Source organism: Ruditapes philippinarum, unplaced genomic scaffold (genome assembly GCF_026571515.1).
Source record: "Ruditapes philippinarum isolate M1 unplaced genomic scaffold, ASM2657151v2 ctg9620_1_1_1_1, whole genome shotgun sequence".
Classification (NCBI taxonomy): domain Eukaryota; kingdom Metazoa; phylum Mollusca; class Bivalvia; order Venerida; family Veneridae; genus Ruditapes; species Ruditapes philippinarum.
In genome coordinates this window covers 26,129-50,605 of record NW_026857517.1, presented here as the reverse complement: position 1 = coordinate 50,605, position 24,477 = coordinate 26,129, and the positions used below count along the sequence as shown (strand labels likewise).

At 34.1% G+C, this 24,477-nt stretch overlaps 2 protein-coding genes and 1 pseudogene across 2 annotated transcripts; 2 read left to right on the top strand and 1 right to left on the bottom strand.

The window, feature by feature from the left end:
• The first annotated feature begins 2,131 nt into the window (after positions 1-2,131).
• On the top strand, positions 2,132-6,219 carry LOC132750029 (E3 ubiquitin-protein ligase cblA-like). Its single transcript, XM_060739971.1, has 3 exons — positions 2,132-2,376; positions 3,330-3,851; positions 4,261-6,219. The coding sequence occupies exons 1-3, from the start codon at positions 2,244-2,246 to the stop codon at positions 4,416-4,418; spliced, it is 813 nt and encodes a 270-aa protein (XP_060595954.1). The 5' UTR covers positions 2,132-2,243; the 3' UTR covers positions 4,419-6,219.
• A 902-nt stretch (positions 6,220-7,121) lies between these two features.
• LOC132750032 (uncharacterized) lies at positions 7,122-7,724 on the bottom strand. Its single transcript, XM_060739972.1, has one exon. It carries the CDS (start codon positions 7,722-7,724, stop codon positions 7,122-7,124), a length of 603 nt encoding a protein of 200 aa, XP_060595955.1.
• A 6,050-nt stretch (positions 7,725-13,774) lies between these two features.
• On the top strand, positions 13,775-20,364 carry LOC132750030 (carbohydrate sulfotransferase 4-like; annotated as a pseudogene).
• The last annotated feature ends 4,113 nt before the right edge of the window (positions 20,365-24,477 follow it).

Sequence of the window (24,477 nt, the reverse complement as noted above, 5' to 3'; positions counted from 1 at the left end):
GACCAGTGAGTAGAATTCTGAAAAAAACTATAACAGGACACCGCAAATAAAACGTTTTTGAGAAATAAAAGTCAGTTCTGATTCCAAGAACTGTACTCATCTCAGCCCTTCTGGACATAAGGGGACAAAGAGGCTTTAACGAGTGTACTGATGCATGCAGTTTTGATAATGTGTCTTTTTTTTTGCCAATCAAAGTCATTTTCACTTGACATATATATATATATTTATTTATATATATAATGATATAATGATGCGCATCCGAACGACAAACAGTGATGTTATCAAGCGATAAAATCACCGATTTGGATATATTATTTCGATTCTAACACGACATCAACAAATAAATGCTGCCATACCTGATATTAAGCAAATTTGCGCCTGATTTTTTCCGTACTCATTTTAAGCGCGTCGGATTCTTTTAGTGGTTACGTCAAATATATAATGTTTACGTCACATATCTAAATAAAGAACGTCAACTGTGACTCTATTGCATAATAGCACACACTTTCAGTTCTTCTATATTCAATAATGAAAAATTCGGGTCGTTTTAGAATACGGAATAATAGGTAAAGAATTACAAGCACAATAAATATTATTATAAACAAAATAAAAGGTAGTATAAAAATACATTATGAATTTTACCGTGTCATTTTGTGCACTTAAGGGTCATATTGAAGTGTACTAGATGTGTACATATTGTATACTGGAGGTTCACATTGAAGTAAACTAGAGGTGCACACCGAGTACAAATTAATGTTAACTAAATTGTACGCCATTCACTTTCCTTTTCACATTCTTTACTGTTGCAATTTTATTTTCATTGGTAGTTTTACAGAAATGTTTAATAATGTAGTCGTAGTGTTTTAACTATAAACATATGGCAGAGATCTTTAGATTCATGGTTATAAAATGATGTATACGTCTATGTGAATAAAGCAGTCTGACAACTAAAGCATTTTGGTATAATGCGAGGCTATATTTATTTATTTTCTATTTTTGCAAGTAATGAATTTGTTACACGCTTTAGAGTGGTTGTTGGAGAAAATACAAAGTGTAGTTTTTATTAATATAAGTACGGAAATAATGTGAATTTCTTATAGATTTTGAGTGAAGCGTTAAAAGTCGCTTTTAAATTGGTCTTCAAAAAACTGGATTTAAAACGATGAATTCGGCTCAGACTCAGATCTTGAGGTCAGTTCCCGTGCATAAGGTTGTGTGCACGACTACTTGTATCTCGGTGTCATTGGGCATCGGTCGTTCGAAATTAACTACATCCGCGTATGACGATGGGTCAAAGTCCGGAGCACTTGACAGTAAATTAGAATTTTCATCTGTACTTAAACATGTAACGATATCATCTCCAACCCACGGTTTATTATACTCAACATATTTGAAATTGGTGTCATGTGTAGTTTGGTTCCTGTTTAAAGGGGATTTGTGAACACCGGAAGTGACTTCATTAGACGTAGCGTGTGACGAAACATCTGTAGTAGTAGCCAGCCCTCCAACAGATTTAGCGTGAGTGGTATTCAGTTGATGCGAGCTTTGTACTCCCGTCATACTTGCAGTGGTCTCAACGCAAAATGACTGTAGCCCACAGGGCTCCGGATCTATTGTTTTAGAACTATGGTTCTCTTCGCATATGTTTAATTTAGAGACAGAGAGTAACTCATTAGAGTCTATAAAATCTTCAAGACCACATACACGATTATCAATGCTCTTTAGGCGTTCCTCAATATCTTTTGTACATTCACACGCTTTAGCTTTAAAATCTAATTCCAAGATACATTTTCGTACACTTTGGCCGCATTGCAAGACATCAATTTTAATACTATCCATACATGCCTTTACATAGTGCATTTGTCCTGTTCTTAATTTGTCACTAGCATGTAATGACTCTTTAAGCAGGTGAAATCCAGCTTGCAATGTTGACACGGTGTCCTTTAATAAAGCCATTTCGTTCGCGCACTGACACGAATCGGATCTACGATTCGATTCTGCGTTAACACGTGCAGGCCTAGGCTTTACAATGGAGGGACGATGTGGACGGGTTTAAGGTCGTCTTGGTGTCGACTCCTGAGCAGACACTGATACACGTTTACTCGTACTTATGAGCTCCTGAAGTGAAACAAAGGTCGGACTTGATTGGGCAACTCTTTTTACTCTTTCTACGACTTTTACTCCAAATCTTAATCAAGTGATGTAGAGCAGTCACTCGGAGTATACTCCAAACTCTCCACCGTATGGGCAGGGAACTTTGGAGTGTGACGTCACAAACCAACATGGCGGAAAGACGAACCATGTTTCAATGTGAAGACTGTAACATGTTTTTTCTGTCTATGGAGGTCTTTTGCAACCATCCATGTGTAGCTTCAGGTATATAATTTTATTCCTTAATTACCAAAATAAATTTAGAAGGTATTAGTTTCCTTTTAAGTCGCGAATTGATGCAACATTTCGACCGAGACTTTTCGATCCAAGACTTTTCGCCCTTAATAAAATATAAAGTTTATTACCAGAAAAAGCATTACATATTATTTTCCTTTTTTGAAACCAACATCATCTAACATTAAATTAATTACTATTTATCATTTAAAGAACATTATTTGACACCTCGGTAATAATAAACCTAAATATATACTGATATACTCCCAGCATCCTAGTCCAAATAATTGTCCGTTTCGGTTATCGTGTCATTTTCGTGACAGGTCGCTGCCCTTCACGTACAAGTAAGAAAGACAATTTTCTGTTTGGAAAATGCCCAATTAAAACCTGTTGGGAACTATTCCTGGTTGCAAGTATTAATTATTTGACCCTAATAGACAATAGGATGTACGTTTATATTCAATAGCAGGTATAAAAATGTAAAGTTTAACATTTCAAACATAAACTTTTAGCCATTTGTTTCATTTAAATCAACAAAATGCGTTACCGTAAACGGTGTCATTGTTAATTTTACCTCCTGTTATTTATGCTTGTCTCTATTATTTTAGGTATTAAATCAGCGATCTGGATTAAAAATTTCAATATTTTCAGGATTTATGTTGAGATAATTAACATTTTTATTTCTTAAAGTGAGTTTTAATGTCTTTTTAATAATTTCCACACAGTAAATTGCAACTCAATTCTTTGAAGAAGGCCTCTTTGAATGGTGATTTTCCTTGTAGATCTGTCTTACTTGTATTAGAGGGACGACAACTATAAAATATCTGTCTATAAAATGGGTCATCCCAGAAGCCGAACTAGTAAGGCTACCAGCCTTCCAGTAATTCAGTAGAAAATCCCTAGTATTAAATGTGGACTATTGACATGTTATTTTCTTGTTTCAGCATCAAGTGTTGTAACTGGTGTGAATCTTTCGCAAGATAGAACAGAGGAAGAAATTGATAGAGACATTAAGAAGCAAGAGGAAGAGGAAGAAAGTTGTAAATGGAGCCAGGCACCAACTTTACTGCTAATTGCTAGTTACAAAGAAAGACAGGACCGTATTGATACGGGACGTTTGAAAAAGAAGAAGGCATTTGAAGAAATTGCACAGGTTCTTAAAGAGCATCAGTATCCATTTACTGATGCACAGTGTACATCAAGGATGAAAACTCTAATACGACAGTACAAGACTGTTAAAGATAATAATAATACTTCAGGAAGCAAGCGTAAATCCTTCATATACGAGAATGAGTTGGACTCACTGTTCAAAGGGTCACCAAGCATCAGACCAGAATTTGTAATGAGTAGTGCTACTGCTACTCATATGTCACAGTCAGATGAAGATGGTGATGAATTGGATGATGGTGCAGTGACAAGAGCTGATAATTGTAAGAGAAAGACAGAACATATTGCAGATGAAAAAGGTATCAGTCCCAAAATAAGGAAAACACAAATTTCAGAAGTAATAGATTTCATGAAAATCAGTGCATGAAAAGAGGCGTGAAGAAAGAGAGAAAAAAAGGAGAAAAGACATGAAGATAAAATGAAAATGTTTCAAGAGCTGATCAATGTCTTAAAAAAAATTAAAGAATTTTTGCAGCTGTTATACTCCTCACATATAAAGCCCATGTAATCAAAAGCATAACATTATTCAAGCTATCTTATAGCACTACTACTATCACTTGAACCAGTATAGAAATTTCATTTACTTTTTAATCATTGTCTTGTTCAACAAGTGTGTAACATTTGATGCCAGGAATTTATTGACAACAGAGCAAATTCATAATGTGTCTATTTTAGTAATAGTTTAATTTAACAGCTTTAAAATTTCAGATGAAGATTTATGCAAAATCTGCATGGATCGTACAGTCAACACAGTGTTTGGAGATTGTGGTCACATGATATGTTGTATAACATGCTGTGAGATGTTGAATATCTGTCCAATATGTAGGAGAGAAAACAAATCCTGGATCAAGGTCTACAAAGCATAGTCTGGACTCATTCAACAGAGACTCCAAAAATGAGATTGTTTTCATAATTTGTTCTTTTTTGTGCCGGTTTAGCAAGCAGCTGTTTAAGGCAGTTTTACCATGTTCTTTCAAATGTGTGTTCAGTTTGATTTTATGTGCTTAAAATAGTACAGTTTAAACTATATGTTAGTTCACTTAGCAGTTGTCTCTGCCAGTTATACCATTTTCTTTTCAAATGTCTGTAAATTTTGATTACTTATTTTAGATCTAGAAAAATTGTATGATGTTGGAGCATTTAGTAGCATTTAGCAATTATATACTGTAGCAAGTAGCTTTCTCGACCAGTTCATACCATGTTCTTTCAAATAATGTGTTCAGTTTGTTTTTAGCTCACTTGCCACGAAGTGACAAGGTGAGCTTTTGTGATCGCCTGATGTCCGTCGACCATCCGTCAACAATTTCAAACAACTTCTTCTCCTGAAACACATGGCCAAAGTTAATGAAACTTGTCAGGAATGTTCCTTGCATGAAGAGAGAAAGTCATTACTTGCAGAACTCTGGTCGCCATGGCAACCAAAAGGAAAATTTTTAAAAATCTCCTTGTCAAAAACCACAAGGGCTAGAGCAATGAATTTTGGTTTATAGCATCATCTATAGTGGTCCTCTGTAAAAATTAATACAATTATGCTAGGGGTGTCAAAAATGACCACACCCCAGGGGTCAGTTGTTTTCTTTAAATGTATATTGTAAAACATTAAAATAACTTCTTGTTCATCAATTCTTTCTGAAATTTGGTCAGAATGTTTATTTTGATGAAATCTTGTTTGGGGTTGTATATGGGTTATCTTTGGTCAGATGAACAGGTGAGTGATATTGGACCATCATGGTCCTCTTAATTGAGCAGAAGTATGTCTGAGTATTGTGAACTTCAGTTCATTTTCTGTGATTCTTATGTTAACAATGGTAGAAAATAGCAAGAAATACCAGAGCACAGAACGATACCATACAAACATAAATTTGTTTTATGTTAACATAGTTTGATATTGTGTTCAGCTTTTCTTTTTGTTGATAAATATGTTTTGCTGCACCTTGTTATAACTTGTTGTTTAACAGATTTTTCAACTCTCTGCAAGTAGCAGTTGGATTTATGTTATATTCTTTTTGCAAGAAACATAATTGAGCCATATCATGGGAAAACCAACATAATGAGTATACAAATATGGATCTAGGCCAACCCGTGCATCTGCGCAATGTCGCAAAGTCTGATCAAGACCCATACTGCTTGCTTTTAACATCTGCAATACTGAATGGATATATACTTGCCACATAGCCATTTAATGTTGGTTTTTGCATGACATGTCTCATTACTAGTCATTAGTTTAAATTTCTTCTGCTGTTGTAATGATATTGTGCTTTGAAATAGACATGGAAATACTTTCTGCTTAATAACTTAGTTTGAGATATTCTAGTCAAACTTTACTAACAGACAGCTCACAATAAAAGAAGCATTTAGATTTATTATGGCATAATATTGGCCTTGTGAAGACCAAAGGCATATCTTAAAAGTGCAGTCTGGCATATCTGTGTAAAGTTCTTAAATTTTTCAATGCGTTGTGATATGATTTTAAGTTATTACATAAACAAAGTTATTGTTTTAGCAAATTAAGAAATATAGATTTAGCAGAATTATTCATTTGTTTCATTATCTATCTTACCTAAGCACAAAGTTTATGTGATTATGATCCTAAATTACATTTAGTTCATTGATTAACATCTAACTTTTGTGAACAAAATACTGCAGCATTGAATTTAAAGTGCAGTATGACTTTGTACAGGGATGTAAGGGTCTACAAGGTACTGATTTAGATAGGCACCATTTTTTTATCCCTATTTTAGCTCAGCTGCTCAATCACCCTTTTATTTCCACACAGAAACTTCACATTGGGTCATTGTCCTCAGAAATGATCTTTGATCTTAGATGAGCTTGGCCGTGACCTTTTGATCTAGTTTCAGATTTTAAGCAATAACTTATTGGATGAGTTCAGTTAGGGGCCAGACCAGCTATAGATCAATATGTTTAGAGTTATGGACCTTTGATTTGCAATATTTGTTTAAAATGTTAAAATAATCCAAAAGACCAAGACAATAGATAACGAGCATGTAGCATAGCCTAGTGGATCTCTGCCTAGTTTATTTAAATTGTAAACCATGGATGCTTGATCTCCTAGTGACGCATATAAAACATTCCATGTTATATTATAACATCATTTTATTTCATAAAAGTCCAGTTTTTTTAATAGTGTAGCTTACAGTACATTTAGTACAAAATAGCTTGAATTGCAGTATACAAAAGTGACATGGATTGGTACATTTTCAGCAACCATACTATCATGCCCTCAAGGGAGATGCTGACTAATACGATCTCGCTTAAGAATGCCCGCAGCATCATTGTCCAGAAACACAACGTGTCTGTTTTGCATCTGTCCCTGATTATCATTAAAATAATCGTCTAGTTCATCTGCTTGAAGTATACATATATTGTGCAATATGCAGCCTGAAATGCATACTTCCACAGCTGCTTGAACAGTGCACACATCAATGTTCTGCAAACGTCGAAAACGTCCTTTTAAAAGACCAAAAGATCTTTCAATAACTTGGCGTGTTGAAGAAAGACAGTAATTATAATGTTTTTGTCGGTCTGTCAGATGTCCATTATCTCGGACATCATGGGGTCATCAACCATTCCTTCAATGGAAACCCACCGTCTCCTATTAAGTGTCCACCCTGACATAAATGCTGTGCATTCTGAAACAAGTCTATGTTCTTTAACACCCTAGAGTCATGGCAACTCCCAGGCCATCCAGCAAAACAATGTGTAAACCTCATATCCTCTCTACATACACACTGGAGAACGATTGAATGGTAGCCTTTACGGTTTACGTAGGTTTGTGGATGCTCCTGAGGAGGTCTAATTTGTATATGGGTACTGTCTAAAGCTCCAATTACAAGTGGAAACTCCTTTTTCTCTCTGAATGCATTCATGACAGTTTGTTGATCTTGTCCATCTGGCCATTTTATATATTTAGACTTGAAATGTCTTAACAACATTTTACAAATCCTTCGACGAATGCGTAACACTGAGAACTCAGTCACATTAAATCGATCTCCGATTCTACATAGAGGCTCAAGACTGCCGATATACCAAAGAAATATCATCAGCTGGTTTTGAAGAGGTATGGCAGGTCGTCCAGATGGACGGGCAGTTTGGTACCTTGGCAATACTGTTCCAAGTTGTTGACAAATCACTTCAAATGTATCTCTTGTCATTCTAAAGAAACGCCTAAAGTCGTCTAAAGTTTAACGAGGAACCACTTCTTCAACATAATTTTCAACTTTTGCTTTTTTGCGACGAACTCTGAAAGAAACAAATAAAATCATATACAGCATTTGTGAATCAATTAACCATAAGAAACAATATATTTTAAGTTAATGCACTTAGTATTTAAAATTTGTAGATCAGGCAGTCTCTTAAGTATTTTTAATGTCAATAAAATCAGTCATCAATATTTCTTTAAAGATAATTATGGTCCTCAAGATTAAAATTTTGCCTTTCCTTTTTTTTCTTTTTTCCTTTACTTTTATCACAGGGGTCGAATTGTGTAAGCTTATTGAGGGGTCGAATTGTCTAGGGATTGATTTGTCTAATGGTAGAATTGTACGACACTCGTCTAAAAAGACTTTATGAAATATCACGTAATATCACGTACGTAGCGAGAGCAAGAAGATGTTGAATTTCATCATCTTCGTCTGACGAACTGCTGCTAGTCTAATCAAACAATGCTAAAGTAGTAGCAACTACAATATTTCTAACAGAAGTAGCCATCTTTTTACTCTCAATTTATTTGATTCGTTCCTTTTACTCGGAGTACTCCGTAGTACTCTGGGTTCAACGGAGTTTTTCGAATCAAGTCCGCCCAAAATCTTCACCTTGATGTATGGAAGTTAATGTGTGTATATCTCTCGCAAATTTGAGAGGCACAGGATCTCCCTGTTTAGTAAAAACTCTCCGTTTTAGCTCTCAATTTACATCGTATGGGAAGTCCTCAAATTCTCGCAATGCATCAAACAACAATTGCCTAATGTTCTCTAGATCTGCCTCACTCGACGCATAATGTCGTAAACCCCTTTGAACAAACATGTCTCTTGGTACCTCTGTGTACCACTGATTTAGAAGGTTGTATTCATTGAGATATGTCCCTCCGTCAGGCGTTTGATCGGAACCACTGTCTGCTGCGGATGCTGTTATTGGACTTAGGACAGGGATGGGAGTTAAACCATTTCTATCATTTATCGGCAACTTTACCTCTGTGTTATCCAGCATCACCGGTGTAAGTTCAACTAGTCCTGGTGAAATTTGTCCATCGGTAGCCAAAGCGCGTGAGGTGCAGTTAAAGAAAGTGGCTGTGTATTAATTGGATTTATTTGGTAAATAGTCGTTTGATTATCGACAAAGGATACATCTCTTACCGTACTATTGTGCGAAGTTTCATTGTTAAACGCCATGCTGCATAAAAGGCTTAACTGCTCTGTTCGACTTCTCAACAATGGTGAACAAAATAGTCACTATTGTTTTCACTATTTACGGCAATTACGTCAAAACCGTATAATTAACCACTAAATAAATTCTTCTATCACAAAGTGTCACTTTTCATAAGCACGTACATATAAAATTTATCACATCTATTCCGAATTTATCGTTTTAAATCCAGTTTTTTGAAGACCAATTTAAACGCGATTTTTCACGCCTTCACTCAAATTCTATAAGAAATTCACATTATTTCCGTACTTACATTAATAAAAAACTACACTTTGTATTTTCTCCAACAACTACTCTAAAGCGTGTAACAAATTCATTACTTGCAAAAGTAAAAAAATAAATAAATATAGCCTCGCATTATACCAAAATGTTTTAGTTGTCAGACTGCTTCATTCACATAGAGGCATAGCATCATTATATATAACCATGACTCTAAAGATCTCTGCCATATGTTGATAGTTAAAACACTACGACTACATTATTAAACATTTCTGTAAAACTACCATTGAAAATAAAATTGCAACAGTAAAGAATGTGAAAAGGAAAGTGAATGGCGTACAATTTAGTTAACATTAATTTGTACTCGGTGTGCACTGTATGTGCACCTTTAGTTTACTTCAATGTGCACCTCCAGTATACAATATGTACACATCTAGTACACTTCAATATGGCCCTTAAGTGCACAAAATGACACGGTAAAAATCATAATGTATTTTTATACTACCTTTTATTTTGTTTATAATAATATTTATTGTGCTTGTAATTCTTTACCTATTATTCCGTATTCTAAAACGACCCGAATTTTTCATTATTGAATATAGAAGAACCGAAAGTGTGTGCTATTATGCAATAGAGTCACAGTTGACGTTCTTTATTTAGATATGTGACGTAATCATTATAAATTTGACGTAGCCACTAAAAGAATCCGACGCGCTTAAAATAAGTACGGAAACAATTTTGTTCAGAACACATTTCTATAAACGTCGGTTTGATAAGTTAATTATTCAAATTCCACAAGGCCATATTGCCCGTGGGAATATATTAAATATAATATAACGTATTTACATTGTAAAGATAAATATGCAAACAAAATTATTAAAACTACAACGGATAAGGTTTACAATTAATTCTATGTTAAAACATCTTGGAACATTTGTACTAATAATATATTTCAAATGATATTTAAGGTTAACTTTAGTATGATTGTGGTGTATTCTATTAACAGCCCTCGCAATATAACTATGTACATTAGATAATGTGTAATGATTTAGAATTAAAGAAAAGGGATATCCTGAATGTCAAAACGAATCACAAGACCAATATAGTTATGATGCATTGAATAGCTACATAATTATATAAGATAAGCAGAATGCCCATTTCGTTGGTGAAAACTCCACTTTATAGAGGTCAGATACTATTATTTTCAAGTAAGAAATATGAATACAAGATGGAATATAAAATTTGTAACGTGAAAAAGTTCAATTTTTATGTCATATGTTTCTCGGAATTTAATGATCACGTTGAAAAGCTATGAAAATATTATGCAAACAGATGTCCATTTCATAAGCGAAGTGAATGTTTCGCAAAATGTTTTCTAATTCGCACTTAAACACAATTCGTACTTCACCTTCATTTTCAGTAAGAAAAACTAACAGTTTCAGTGCCAAATATAGTATGTTCCGGATCTTAGAAATTAATGGAATATTAAACAGAAAGGTGTGTCTATTCACATATTTTTGTTGACAAGTGGGTAACTATAAACAATGCAACTACAGTTTTGTTTCTGTTTTATAGACGTAATGTTTTTTCCTTTATTACCACAGTAACAAATTTGGGGTATGAAATTCAAAATAGTTCTCTGTGAACGATATCAGGAGATTACAAGACTTTATGGGACGTTTTATATTATAAAGTTACTACAATTTTAAACGTTACGTGTTCAGGATGTTAACTTCACTAAATCACGTTTTCATAATTTTGTCTTCATGTTAAGTTTAACTTAACGAATTCATAAGTTGAAATTCATGAATTCATATTTATGCAATTTAAACATCATACATTCGTGAATTTTAGCTAAATGAGATCTTGATTTCTACTTTATTTATTCATGAGTTGAAATCAGGAATTTTTTGAAGTAAGACTCCTGAAGTTCAAAACATATATTCACAAAATTGTATTTCGTCCACTGTATGGATATTTTAATTTTCATTGAACTGAAAAAAATCCAAAATTAGAAATTTGGGATCTGGACGTCCAAATTTGTAACTTTGGATTTATTTAAGTTAAATAAAATCTGTATTCATGAATTTGATCTATTGAAATTTGGAATGCAAGAAATACATATTGCGAATTCATGTAGTTGAAAAATTAATTTTAAAAGGTGTATTGTAAATTTATAAAATTGAAATATCCATAAAGTTCTGTGTTTCTATATTACAATGAATGAATGAATAAATGATTGAACGAACGAACGAGACAGACAGACAGAAAGAAAGAAAGCATCAACAAAAATTAAAAAAGATAAGTTCAGTTGCACTAATCTGAGATCTTATGACATTCAGTTTGTTGCAGATAACCTAAAAACCTGTTGAGTCAATATACATTGTCATTATAAATGCATCCGTAGTAATTTAATATTTAGAGATTTAATTATAAGCTGTTAATTACATTAATCATTTGTCAATGCTCCCCATAAATCATCTGATCTTTTTTTCGTTACAATTAATGACAATTAACATTTATTCAGAAAAAATTGGCTACCATAGATGTATCGATCAGTCTCGAATAAAAATGAAAAACATTTAATAATTAGCCAAGACGCAAGCCTATTACATTATGCCAGGTATCTTCCAGAACCACTATTGTTAGTCAGTATTTATTAAACATGTGTAATGTTGTGTATTCTAGGTGTATTCTAGGACAATTATTATCGGCGATGAATTTCATCGTTATTTCTTTTGAAAGCGTATGAAAACGCACCAAATTTCTCAGACACGATAACAATCAATTCTTTAGAAAAGAAATAAATCTGTAATAAATAAATTTGATAATTTACATTCAATTAAAATTATTCGAACATCCGGATGTATTTGGGTGTCTGGATGGCTGTTTCGGCTTCAAATGACATCTCTATTGATAAATAATCACTTACTTAATTTCAGAGTTAAAACTCCAGTGACGAGTATTCTTAACATCTTATACAGAATATCACAATGATGGCCAGTTATCGCCAGATAAAGGATTTCTTTACTAAATATAAATGGACACTGTTGATATTCGCTTGGAGCACATGTATTTATTTATTTATGTTTAATTTATTTATTGTTTGTTTGTCAGTTATGAGTTATTTTTGTTTTAAACTTTCAAACGATAAAACTTTATTTCGAATAACCCCACTGATGGTTGAGGGGGAGAGGGGTTGCCTATAAGAACTAGAGCCACCGTTTATCCTTGAAGAGGCACTAGATGGGTTCGAATTACTGGAGTTTATGCATGTCTTAGCTCCAGCATTAAATCATTAATATGTTAAAAGGTACATTTTTCTATTTATTTCTTATTATTATGTAATTTGTTTTATTTAAAGTTGTGTAATACCATTTTCTGTATAACACGGAAATAGTTCAACTTCTGTCATGGGCATAAGAATAATGTATTATTTATCTTTATCCAGTTATTGCTAATTATATTTATTCATTGTATTTATATCAATAAAAGAAAAACAATAATAGCATATTACCTTGTAATTATCACAGGTCATTGTTGTTACGACCAACTGCTGGCGAGAGCATATAAATTTTTTATAGCATAAGTCCGTTTTGTTGACTGATATATTTGATATATTACTCTGGTAAGATCTTACAACCCTGCTATTTGAGCATTGAAATGCCGTGCTCGATTCATGTTATGTGTCGGTTGAAATGTGTCAATTACTTTCTATGGCCTGTTTAATTATTTAATATATTTTCATGAAAATTTGCATGAATCTGAATGCGTACTGCTTTAAGAATACTTGGTGGAAGACATACTCTTGATACTAAGGCCAAGCAATACAAAATGTTTGACATTTAACACACTAGCACAGTACTGTAATATGAGCCTCATGACAACTTTTGTATGTTTTTGACAAAACATTGACATATATTCTTTTTTTAAATTTCAGCTTTTATATACTTACAAATGCAGTACGTTAGTGTGTCAAGTAAGTTTGCTTTAATCAAGATACACTACTTTTTACTATCATATATTAGATATGTATCACACAATAACGATTTTATCAATACTATAATAATTAACAAAAGAAAGAATAAAAGCCACATTTGGTTCATTAGTGTGACGTGTTGGTTCTGAATTGATTTATCAGTTTTGCACTGGCTATGGACGTCCTACTTTCTAATTGGTAACATATATCAACATTTCTATTATACATATAGTAGAGTCTGTGCTTCAGTATACACGGACAAAATCTGCAATTAAATTTTAACTTACATTTTCTGAAAGCTTATAGTTTGTAGATTTTGAAAAAAAAGATATAACAAGTTCCCTCCCGGGAAACTTAAAAAATCAACGATGACGTCCAAGATGGCGTCTAAAACAAAATTTTGTATTTTTACATGCTCTATTTGTGGAGTGTCTTCAAATGCGATCCATTTTTTTTTTGCGAAAAGGTAAGAAATAAACACATCTTTTTTTTCCATTTATTTCTCTGATTTGATGCTAGAAAGGCAAGTAAACATTATCGCAAATTACTTCTTTATAACTGTTTAAACTCTTCCCTACGACAATGATGACATTATTTCACGTTGCATTACCAGATGCAGTTTCTAAAAATAGAATGGAAGACATTGGCCTAAGGAGGCCGATATTCAAAAGTAAGTACTTTTTTTCTTAGTCAACTTTGAATTACAGACACGTATTTCATCATAAAATCGGTTTTCATAACGATTTCTTCCATTTAAGGCCAATGACGTTTATATATTTTGTAAAGTCATAACGGACATAATAAACAATTTAAAGGGACCCCGGATCCTTGTACGTGATTGGCATGTTTTATCGTTTTTATACCATTTTATGTAGGTTAAATTGTGTAAAATTGCCCCAAAATAAAAAAAGTTAACTCTTATAGCTCAAATCAGACTAAAATAGTACCTCAAATCAATTAAAATTTAAATTTCAGTATATTACTTTATTGATGTTTGCATATTGTTTCATGTTTAATTGCCACAGTAACTGTATGTAAAGAATTCAAATTTTATACTTTTTGGTCTCAATGGAGTTCATAAAATATTGGAACTTGGAATACTACCTTATTATTAAAGTGTTTGTTTTTGTTTGGTTTGGTCAATCTCATGATAACATCATATGTTATATTATAACAAAATCACAGAAGGCACCGAAACAAGAAAGATGATTTTTGATAACCTTGAGTGTAATAAACCTTTTTACAATACGATTCTTCCATAGCAACCAATGTTGCATTTCGCGCATACGCATTCCACGAAGGGCAAAAGCGCAATAATATTGACAACAGGGTATGATACTTTAAGGCTTTAATAATCGTGATTCCATGTTATATCAACCAGAAATCAGTAATTTTGGGATAACTTAAAGCGGTAAGTACTTAAAACGTCAATTGATATTTATAATATATATAATAAATATGCAGGACTAATAATCCAATGCTCAAAAGGAGCATACAAAAGAAGTCTGTTAAAGGTATCATAAGGCGACTTTTTCATCTGTAATTTAAATTTAAACAGCAAGATTAAATTTTATTACCCCTGTATTACATAATATTACACAATGTGTATTGTACACTTCCTTTGGATTGGCCTGACGGTAAGTGTCAATCAGATTGACATGCGACCGTGGTTGTTTGTTTCCAGCTAGATATTGTATAAATATCATTCAACATGGAACGTTTTAGAACCATGACATAGTTTATCACGTACAATTATGAAAATCGTAAATTAAGTAACTTTTATACCGATCTCATCAATGTTTATTGATTTGTGAAGTGACCATTAGTGTGACTTGCATTAAAAAAATATTAACATGTGTTACGAGGAACTGGATAGAATGATTGTTATTTCACTTTCCTTAAAGATTAAAAAAAATAACAATTTGAAATATGTTTATGTGACTTAAAAAATATCTGTTTTGCATCACAGTCAAAAAAAGGATAAAATCAGGTTAACTGAACACTAAAAATGCATTATCACCGGGCCTGTTCTGACTATTTTCAAAATGCTAGTTAACCTCGATTCCATATGTTATACAATTTCTTTTATCTTTTTTATGAACTATTTCAACAACAATTTTGTTGATTCCCATTTGAATGAAAGATATAATTCCACATTTTCTTAAAAAAATCTCAATTTCAGGTCCGTGACCGTAAGTGGGAATTCTTAAACATTTTTTCCATGCCTTTTTATGGCAATTTTGGCAACAAAAGTCTAAAGGAATTTTTTTCTATTTTTGCTTAAAGCTATTTTATATAAGTTTCTACCTTTTAACCCCTTAAACTAACTCGGAATTGTCTATGAACTTCTTCTATATTCCTATGACAGACTATGCTTTTTTGCCCTACGCAGATTATGTGCCGGGAAATGCTACTTCCGGTCGATTTTTCATAGCAACGAACCGCGTCGTAAAAAGGGCTATAAACGAAAAGCAACACCTAGGGTCAGAACCATTTCACCTGCTGGAGCTTAGATATGCATAGAGTTTAATAATTGGGTCGCCTATTACAATAACACAAAGGGTATGATTTTGAAAGCTAATAAAGCCATAAATTATTTTATAAAAAAAAAATAGAAAAATTCAATGTTGCCCTTTATAGATGAGCGTTAAGACCGCATGCGGTGGTCTTGTTATGTCATAAGATCGAATGACGACTCTTTAGAAAAAGTAGAATAAGATTTCTCTTTTTTCCAGTAAAATACTATGATGTGTTATTGAATATTTACATGAGAGGCGGAAGTATTTTAACTGGAATGTTCTCGGACACAGAGCTGATACTTTTTACCTTTACGAGCCCTTGTGGAAAATTTCAAGGTGGACATATTGGCATGGTAACAGCATGGTGTGCAGATCTGATCGTCTTAAGTGCAGGTAAGTGAATGGGTTAGGTCCAAACGATTGTTAGAACATAATCTTCCACCAGTCCAGTGGTAGAAAGTAACTTTCAGGGATCATTAATCTTTAGGAAATTGAAACTAAACCAAACGTGATGGTGTTTCTACAAATTATCTATTAAGGGAGGGTTTAATGTACAAGATTTACTGATTTTAAATTACCCCACCATGAATAAATCTTGGCAAATATAGTAGTTCTAGGTAAACATTCGAAAAAGAGGATTAAAACGCCATAGTGAATAGGATAATAAACAAACGCCAAGGTAAGTGTAGAAATTATGGTAAACGCAACTATAAGAGAAGGTAAAATTCAAAACTATATAGTAGGTATATAGGAAAAGTAGATAAGTAATCTAAACTTCATAGTGATGATAAAAGGCACAAGAAAAGTGCTTGAAGAAGTTATATTAAGCTGATGAAAAAGTTAATTACAGAAACACCATATAAAAATAATTCCGATTGATCACAAATTTCATTGCGGGAAAAAATTGGATGCAAAGTTTACCACATCATGATTAAAGCATCAGCCAACACCTTTATAGTAAATATTTCACGTCTGAATCAGTTTTTTAAACTTAAAACACAAAAAAAGAAAGAAAGAAAGGACGAGGAAGTAGGAAGGAAGAAAGGAAGAAGGAAGGAAGAAAGAAAGAAAGAAGAAAAGAAAGAAAGAAAATAAGAAAGATAGAAAAAAAGAAAGAAAGAAAGAAAGAAAGAAAGAAAGAAAGAAAGAAAGAAAGAAAGGAAAAACGAACGAGAAAAGAAGGAAGGAAGAAGGGGTGCATTTTATTATAATTGTACTATCTTGACTTTTGTTTACATTTAATATCAGAGATGTGGAGCCAGGCAAAGCAATACCAGACAAATCATTTGTAGACAACCGCTACAGGTATCTTCTTTTATATTTGTAAAGTTCATACTTTATCATTCAAAATGAAATTAATCTTAAAAGTCATTTAACATAAACGTACATTCCCCCCAAAACGCATTTATTAATACATGTACATATCTTTTTTTGTATTTTCACCTCCAAAAATAGTAACATGAAATTATACCTTTTGAATTAACACATTTTGGCCAAAAAAAGTTCTTTGACCGTCGGTGTTATTCATCCTAGGATAAATGAGTGTTTCAATAACATTAATTTTTATCTAAAACAGGAGCGTTTAACAATTCCTGGTATTACTAGAAAATGCATTTGTACATTATTGTTAAACCACCCGCTAATATACCTTTTAAAGGGTTGCAGCAATTTTACGGGTTTAACTATTAACTTCCAAAGAACATCATTTGCAAATAAGAACAAAAAATGCATCTTGCTTAATCCGGTGCTAAGGGAACATAGACTAAACGGAGAGAAATAAAGAAGCTTGTATTTATTTAATATTTCTGTTAATAAACAGATTCAAATTCTAGCAAAAGTTGCATTTTACCGTATTTAGGCGTTGTTTAAAGGACCTTATGTAGACTGTACGACGGCTGTGCGAAAATAATTGCTTATTGTCCTCTATCTCGTGATCCACGTGGGACACAATAAAAACCAATACATACCTGTAGTGGGAAATTCAATACCTACAAGACGGTGTTAGACGAAGTGTAAGACATACAATTTGCCATTTAAATACACACAATCATGGACCACTGTTGTATAAATGGTTGGTAGAAGCGTCGACAAAAATGATGAAATACAGGCTTACATCAAAGATTGCTCAAAACTGAATTTCTCTTTGAAGCAGTTGATGACTGAACTCTCTACCGCTTATGGTCGTTCTTGTGTGTCTTATGACACAGTTAGGCGATGTAAAAAGAAATGTGTGTCTGGTGTAAAATGCACCAGAATCAGGTAGGACAAAATCTGCATCTCGTAACGAAATCTTTTCTAAAATAAAGGATATCATTGAAAGAGATGCCAGATTTACAATTTGTGATATTGCACGAAAGGTAAACTTATAACTTTTCAACGGTTCACTTCATTTTGAAGAAGCATTTGAGAGCCAGAAAGATTTTTGCTAGGTGGGTGCCACATCTGTTGACCGATGAGCAAAAGAGGCAACGGGTTAAGGTGGCCAAAAAGCTGCTTCAAATGTTTCCAAAATATGATAAAAAACAGTTTGCCAATGTCGTCACAGGTGATGAAACTTGGGTCCATTATTTTGAGCCCATCAGAAAAAATAGCAACAATATCTGGGCCACTTAACACAACAAACGCCCAATAATTGCCAGACGGTCTTTCAGTGCAAAGAAGGTTTTGTATGCAATTTTCTTCTCTGGTGAAGGTGTCGCAATAAAAGTGCCGGTGAAATAGGGCAAAAGTATCACTGGGAATTAGTACAAAGACGTAGTATTAAAGAAACTGAAAAAGTATTATAAGAAACGACACCCTGTCACTTATTTTAAGCATGTATTATACATGAAAATGCTACCGTTCATACCTCCGTAATAGTTTCGGCGTTTTTAAAAAAAGAAAAAGTATCTGTTTTGCCTCACCCCCCGTATTCTCCAGACCATGCCCCTTGTGATATTTTTGTTTCCGAAATTGAAATCCTTCCTTGCTGGGCGGAAATACAAGTCTCGACAGGCACTTGGATCTGCCATTCATCAGAACCTTATTACTGTGCCCAAATCAGCGTACCGTGACGCCTTCAAGAAGTGGATACATCGGCTGAAACGTTGCATTTCTAGCTTCGGGGAGTACTTTGAGGGCATGAAATGAACACTTGAGCTTACTTGAAATTTGAAGTAACCAGATAGAAATAAGCAATACATTTCGAACATCCCTCGTATAAGTTTATTTGCAAACAAATTTATTTCCTTGAAAACTCGACTTTCTTGTGCCCTACCCTACTTTTGTTTGGTGTCCTACTTGGCTCCCTGCCGATTTACATGTGTTGGTGCAAGTTACCGTCCATGCCCTTTTGTACCGGCTAAAGCAGAATTAAACATTTATGCACTAAAAAGTTGAAATCTTGAATTAAGAAACATCCGCATATGTATCCAAACTATATTATGCAAAGTGAAAATAATTCTTTCTACATTTTTCATTTATTTTATTGAGTATTTAAAATTACCAAGGACTCGCATGATATTTTGCATTGTGTTGACGTCAATGAACTTTTGATGACAGAGTACTTGTTACAGGCGTCTGACTGGTTCTCTTGTGCTGGCTGAGAATATCTTGAGCAAAACCTACGATTGCCAGTTCAACAATTATGAACGTACAGTGATTGGACCTTCGTTAACACTCACATTAGGAGGTGAGTTATAAATGCAAATTACTGACGATTGAAGCAAGTTTAAAACAAAATGATAACAAAAATAATAATATTTAGAAGAATAAAAGTAATAACGGATTGTAGGCTTCATGGGCATTTAAAAAACCCCAAAACACTATGCAAACAAAGAGTTCTGCACATAAGTCAAGCTAAGCTTACTAAAACTTTATTTTTGTATTTTTAATTGTACAGGTCCTAGCTGGAATACAACAAAGGAGTGTATGAAACACAAGGTCAATTACCAGATATGTTTTCACCGACATATACCGAGAAAGTGTAAAGATTCTACACACAAAGTCACAAAAGTATTACGACTTACAACAGACCTATTGGCGCCAATTCTGCAGTCACATGACAATCGCAAGGTCATTCATCTCTTCAGAGATCCACGTGCCATTGTTAATTCTAGAATTCATACCGATTGGTACCCTTCAAACACGGACAAAATGATAATAGAAAACGCTAGATCATTGTGCAATAAAATGCTTTACGATTTTGGCGAAGGTCAAAAAGTGCAAAAATTATTCCCAGATAGATTCAGATTTATTTATTACGAAGATTTTAACGTTGATATTTTAAACAAGTCTAAAATAATATATAACTATTTAGGTATGAATACAAATGAAAAATATTACCCAAATATCATGAAACTTTCGGCTTTTAAGAACGTAGCATCAGGTAAAACGGAGCGAAAAAGGAATACAGCATTTTGGTGGAGAAAAACTTTAAAATGGAACATTGTTGAGAAAATGGAGGATATATGCAAGGATGTTTATAAAGAAGTTGGATATAAATCCTTTTCAAATAAACAGGAATATAACGACTTATCAATACCCAGTGTAGTCATACCAAAAGAGTATTTGATCGTTTAATGCAAGAGCTTTTAGCTGATAGGAAGACTTCGATGATGAATTGCAAAGACATTTCACAAAAATAATATGTGTTTTTTTGCTATACTGACAAAAATCTATTTTTTAAATAAAATTTATTAATTGCAAAACAGAAAATGTTAATCTAATATATATTGGCTTTTGTTATTCCATTTTAATAGTTTGGTGTGTTTTACTGTACCTTTTTATAAAATTGTTTTTTTTTTCTGAAATAATTATTACAGAAAGGGCGAAAATAGTAAAAACCTTATGCAGCATTACCAACGAGTGATGCAAAAATGCATGCATATTTTATCATTGTGTCAAGGATTTTTTTTTCTATTTTATGAACTTGATTGACGGTTATTATATATATATATGATATTACGACAAGGACGGCATCACGAAAATGAGTAGAAGACAAAAACACAAAATATAAGATCACGTCCAAGAATAAGCTGGAATTCAATGATGTAAGCTGTAATGTCAAGTAGAGATTCACAGCCATGTGCATATCGTACAGTTGAGTTCACATTAATGTGTACTTTGTATCCGCTACATAAGTACCTTAAATGTACTTCAATGTGCACCTTTAATTCGGGCCAATCTAGTCGTTTCTGACGATCAATCAGGGATAAATGGTGGCTGCAGTTCTTACTTCTCAACTCTTAAAAGCAACTTCTCAGCCACAATAAAGGTTATTCAAAATTAAATGACCTTAGCCACTCGTCTACTGACGTGCATTTAATATTTATTAACAGAATTAGCTCATATGTTCCATATATAATTGAACGAACGGACAAAAAAATACCCGTACTCACAGCGAATATATCAACAGTGCCCATTTATGTTTATAGTAAAGTATTTCTTGTTCTGTCGATAGCTGCTTATCATTGTGATATACTGTATATCGTTTTTCTTCCTTTTTGATTGAATGTTTCTTCTCAAATATTTTTTGTTATTGATTTATTTCTTCTTTAAAGAATTTAATTGTTACCGATAATGATAAATTGTGTGCCCTTTTATACGGTTTCAAAAGAAATGAAAATAAAAATCATCGCCTATTGTCTAAATTCCGAACTGCCATATACACAAAAAACACTCACATTTGTGAAAATAAAATAATATCCAGAGATAAAAGAAATATAATGTTGGGAAACTTTCAATGACACACATAAAATTTACACACGATGCCCTTTGACAAGGGTTAGGGTTAGGGTAAGGGATAAATGCGAAATGCAACAACGGTTTATGCAACACTTTTTTTCTGATTGGTCGGAAAAGTCACGTGTTTTTCTTTTAATATGTATGCGCGCGCTTCTAAATACAAATTAAATGAGACAATGTCTTTTATAATGTTGCTTTGTTTGAGGGAGGCTAAAAAGATTTTGTGTGTATTATTTATATGGTAGATTAAAATATTTATAAAACGTGCAGAATGTGAATTGAAATTGTTATTTTGATTTGGATATTAATAAATGATAAACATGGATAATGGCAATTTGTATATGGTATTTCATAGTAAGGTATATGATTTCGATAGGAAATATTTGCTTGTGTTAGATTTGTGTTATGCAGTGCAGTTGCTTAGTAGTGTTCGATGACGGCGATGAATGATGATGATTGATGGGTGGTTGACTGACTGATTCATTGAGAAAAAAAGCGTTTGACTATGTGTTATGAAATATGAACCATTGACACTGCGTTTAATTTTGCTTTGGTTCATGACTACTTGCGGTCTATAGGGACAGTGAATTTTGAGTAAAACCTGGCGACAATGTGTTAGGTGGCGCCCAATGATACCCCTTCGTTTGAGAAGCTAATACCGGCTTTAATTTCGGGGGAACCAGGTGCCTTTTTTCCGATAAACAAAAATAAGAGTATATTGGATTAGAGTAAGGGTTAGTGGTAAGAATAAAATAGTTCAGCCCTATTTTAACTTTGTTCACCCATTTGTTATCGTGGTTCAGCTTCGGTCAGCTTCCTCTTTCCTTCTTTTCACGGATGCAGCTATCCTGATTTGTTACTGAGCCCGAGCTTACATGATTCAAGATGAAATGAAGCTCAACCGAAACTAATCCAAAGCTGATCCGATGCTGAACAAAAGACTTTAGGAAGCTGAACCGATCCTGATCTGTGGCTGAACCCGAGCTGAAATGATAGAAGCTGAACCGGATCTGATCCGGTGCTGATCCGAAGCTTATTCGAAGCTGAACCGAAGGTGACACGAAGCTGAACTGATCCTAATTTGTGACTGAACCCGAGCTGATACGATAAAAGCTGAACCGAAGCTGATCCCAACCTGAACCGAAGGTGATACGAAGCTGAACCGATCCTGATTTGTTACCGAAACTTGGCTGAGATGATAAAAGGTTATCCAAAGCTGAACCGAAGCTGATCCGATGCTGAGCCGAAGCTGATCCGAAGCTGAACCAAAGATTATAGGAAGCTGAACCGATCCCGATTTGTGGCTGAACCCGAGCTGTAATAATAAGAGTTAAACCAAAGCTGATCCGAAGCTGAACCGAAGTTGATATTATGCTGAACCGATCCTGATTGGTCACTTAACCCGAGCTAATATGATAAAATTTAACCAAAGCTGATCCGATGCTGAACCGGAGCTGATCCGATGCTGACCCGAAGCTGAATCGAAGGTTAACCGAACCTGATCTGATGCTAAACCAAATCTGATCAGATGCTGAACCGGAGCTGATCCGATGCTGAACCAAAGCTGATTTAAAGGTAAACCGAACCTGATCAAATGCTGAACCGGAGCTGATCCGATGCTGAACCGGAGCTGATTCGATGCTGACCCGAAGCTGATTCGAAGGTGAACCGAAGCTGATCTGATGGTGAACCGAAGCTGATCAGATGGTGAACCGAAGCTGATTCGATGGTGAACCGAAGCTGATTCGAAGCTGAACTGAACCTGATCTGATGCTGAATCGAAGCTGATCCGATGGTTATTCAAAGATGAACCTACCCTGATTTGTGAATAAACCCGGGCTTATACGATAAATGCTGAACCGAAAATAAACCGAACCTGACCCGATGCTGAACCGAAGCTGATTCGAATGTGAACCGAACCTGATCTGAAGCTCAACCGAACCTGATCAGATGCTGAACTAGGGTTAGGGTTAGGGTTAGGATAAATACGAAATGCAACAACGGTTTATGCAACACTTGTTTCTGATTGATAGGGAACGCGCTTTTAAATACAAATTGAATGGGACAATGTCTTTTTTTGAAGTTTCTTTGTTTGAGGGAGGCTAAAAAGAATGTGTGTGTGTTATTTAAATGGTAGATTGAATTATTTTATAACACGTGCAGAATGTGAATTGAAATTTTTATTTTTATTTGGATATAAATAAATTATAAACATGGACTATGGCAATTTCTTTATGGTATTCCTAAAAAAGGGTGTAATTTGTATAAGAGAAATTTGCTTGTGTTAGATTTGTGTTATGCAGTGCAGTTGCTGGGTGGTGTTCAATGACGGCGATGGATCATGATGATTGATGGGTAGTTGACTGATTCATTGGGGGGGGGGGAAACGTTTGACTATGTGTAATGAAATTTAAAGCATTGACACTGCGTTTACTATTGTATTGGTTTATGACTACGTGCGGTCTTTACGGACAATGAAGTGTGAGTAAATCCTGGCGACAATGAGTTGGGTGGCGCCAAATGATACCCCTTCCTTTGAGAAGCTAGTACCGGCTATAAGTCCGGGGGACCAGGTGCCTTTGCTTTCCGATTAACAAAGATAAGATGATATTAGATTAGAGTAAGGATTAGTGGTAAGAGTAAAATAGTTCAGCCCCAGTTCAGCCCCATTTGAACTTTGTTCACTTTTTTATTATGGTTCAGCTTCAGTTAGCTTCCTCTTTCCCTCTTTTCACGACTGCATCTAGGGTTATATTTGTTACTGAGCCCGAGCTTACATGATTCAAGAAGTAATGAAGCTCAACCGAAACTAATCCAATGCTGATCCGATGCTGAACCAAAAATTTTAGCAAACTGAACCGATCCTGATCTGTGGCTGAACCCGAGCTGATATGGTAGAAGCTGAACCGGACCTGATCAGGTGCCGATCCGAAGCTGATTCAAAGCTGAACTGAAGGTGATACGAAGCTGAACCGATCCTAATTTGTGACTGAACCCGAGCTGTTACGGTAAAAGCTGAACCGAAGCTGATTCCAACCTTAA

What these genes read in the sequence shown, in the direction of transcription:
- LOC132750029 (XM_060739971.1), top strand. Translation starts at nt 2,244, where the DNA reads ATGGGCAGGGAACTTTGGAGTGTGACGTCACAAACCAACATGGCGGAA. An exon ending in CCATCCATGTGTAGCTTCAG is followed by an intron (nt 2,377 to 3,329) that starts GTATATAATTTT and finishes TTCTTGTTTCAG; the next exon opens with CATCAAGTGTTGTAACTGGT. An exon ending in ACATATTGCAGATGAAAAAG is followed by an intron (nt 3,852 to 4,260) that starts GTATCAGTCCCA and finishes TTAAAATTTCAG; the next exon opens with ATGAAGATTTATGCAAAATC.
- LOC132750032 (XM_060739972.1), bottom strand. Translation starts at nt 7,724, where the DNA reads ATGACAAGAGATACATTTGAAGTGATTTGTCAACAACTTGGAACAGTA.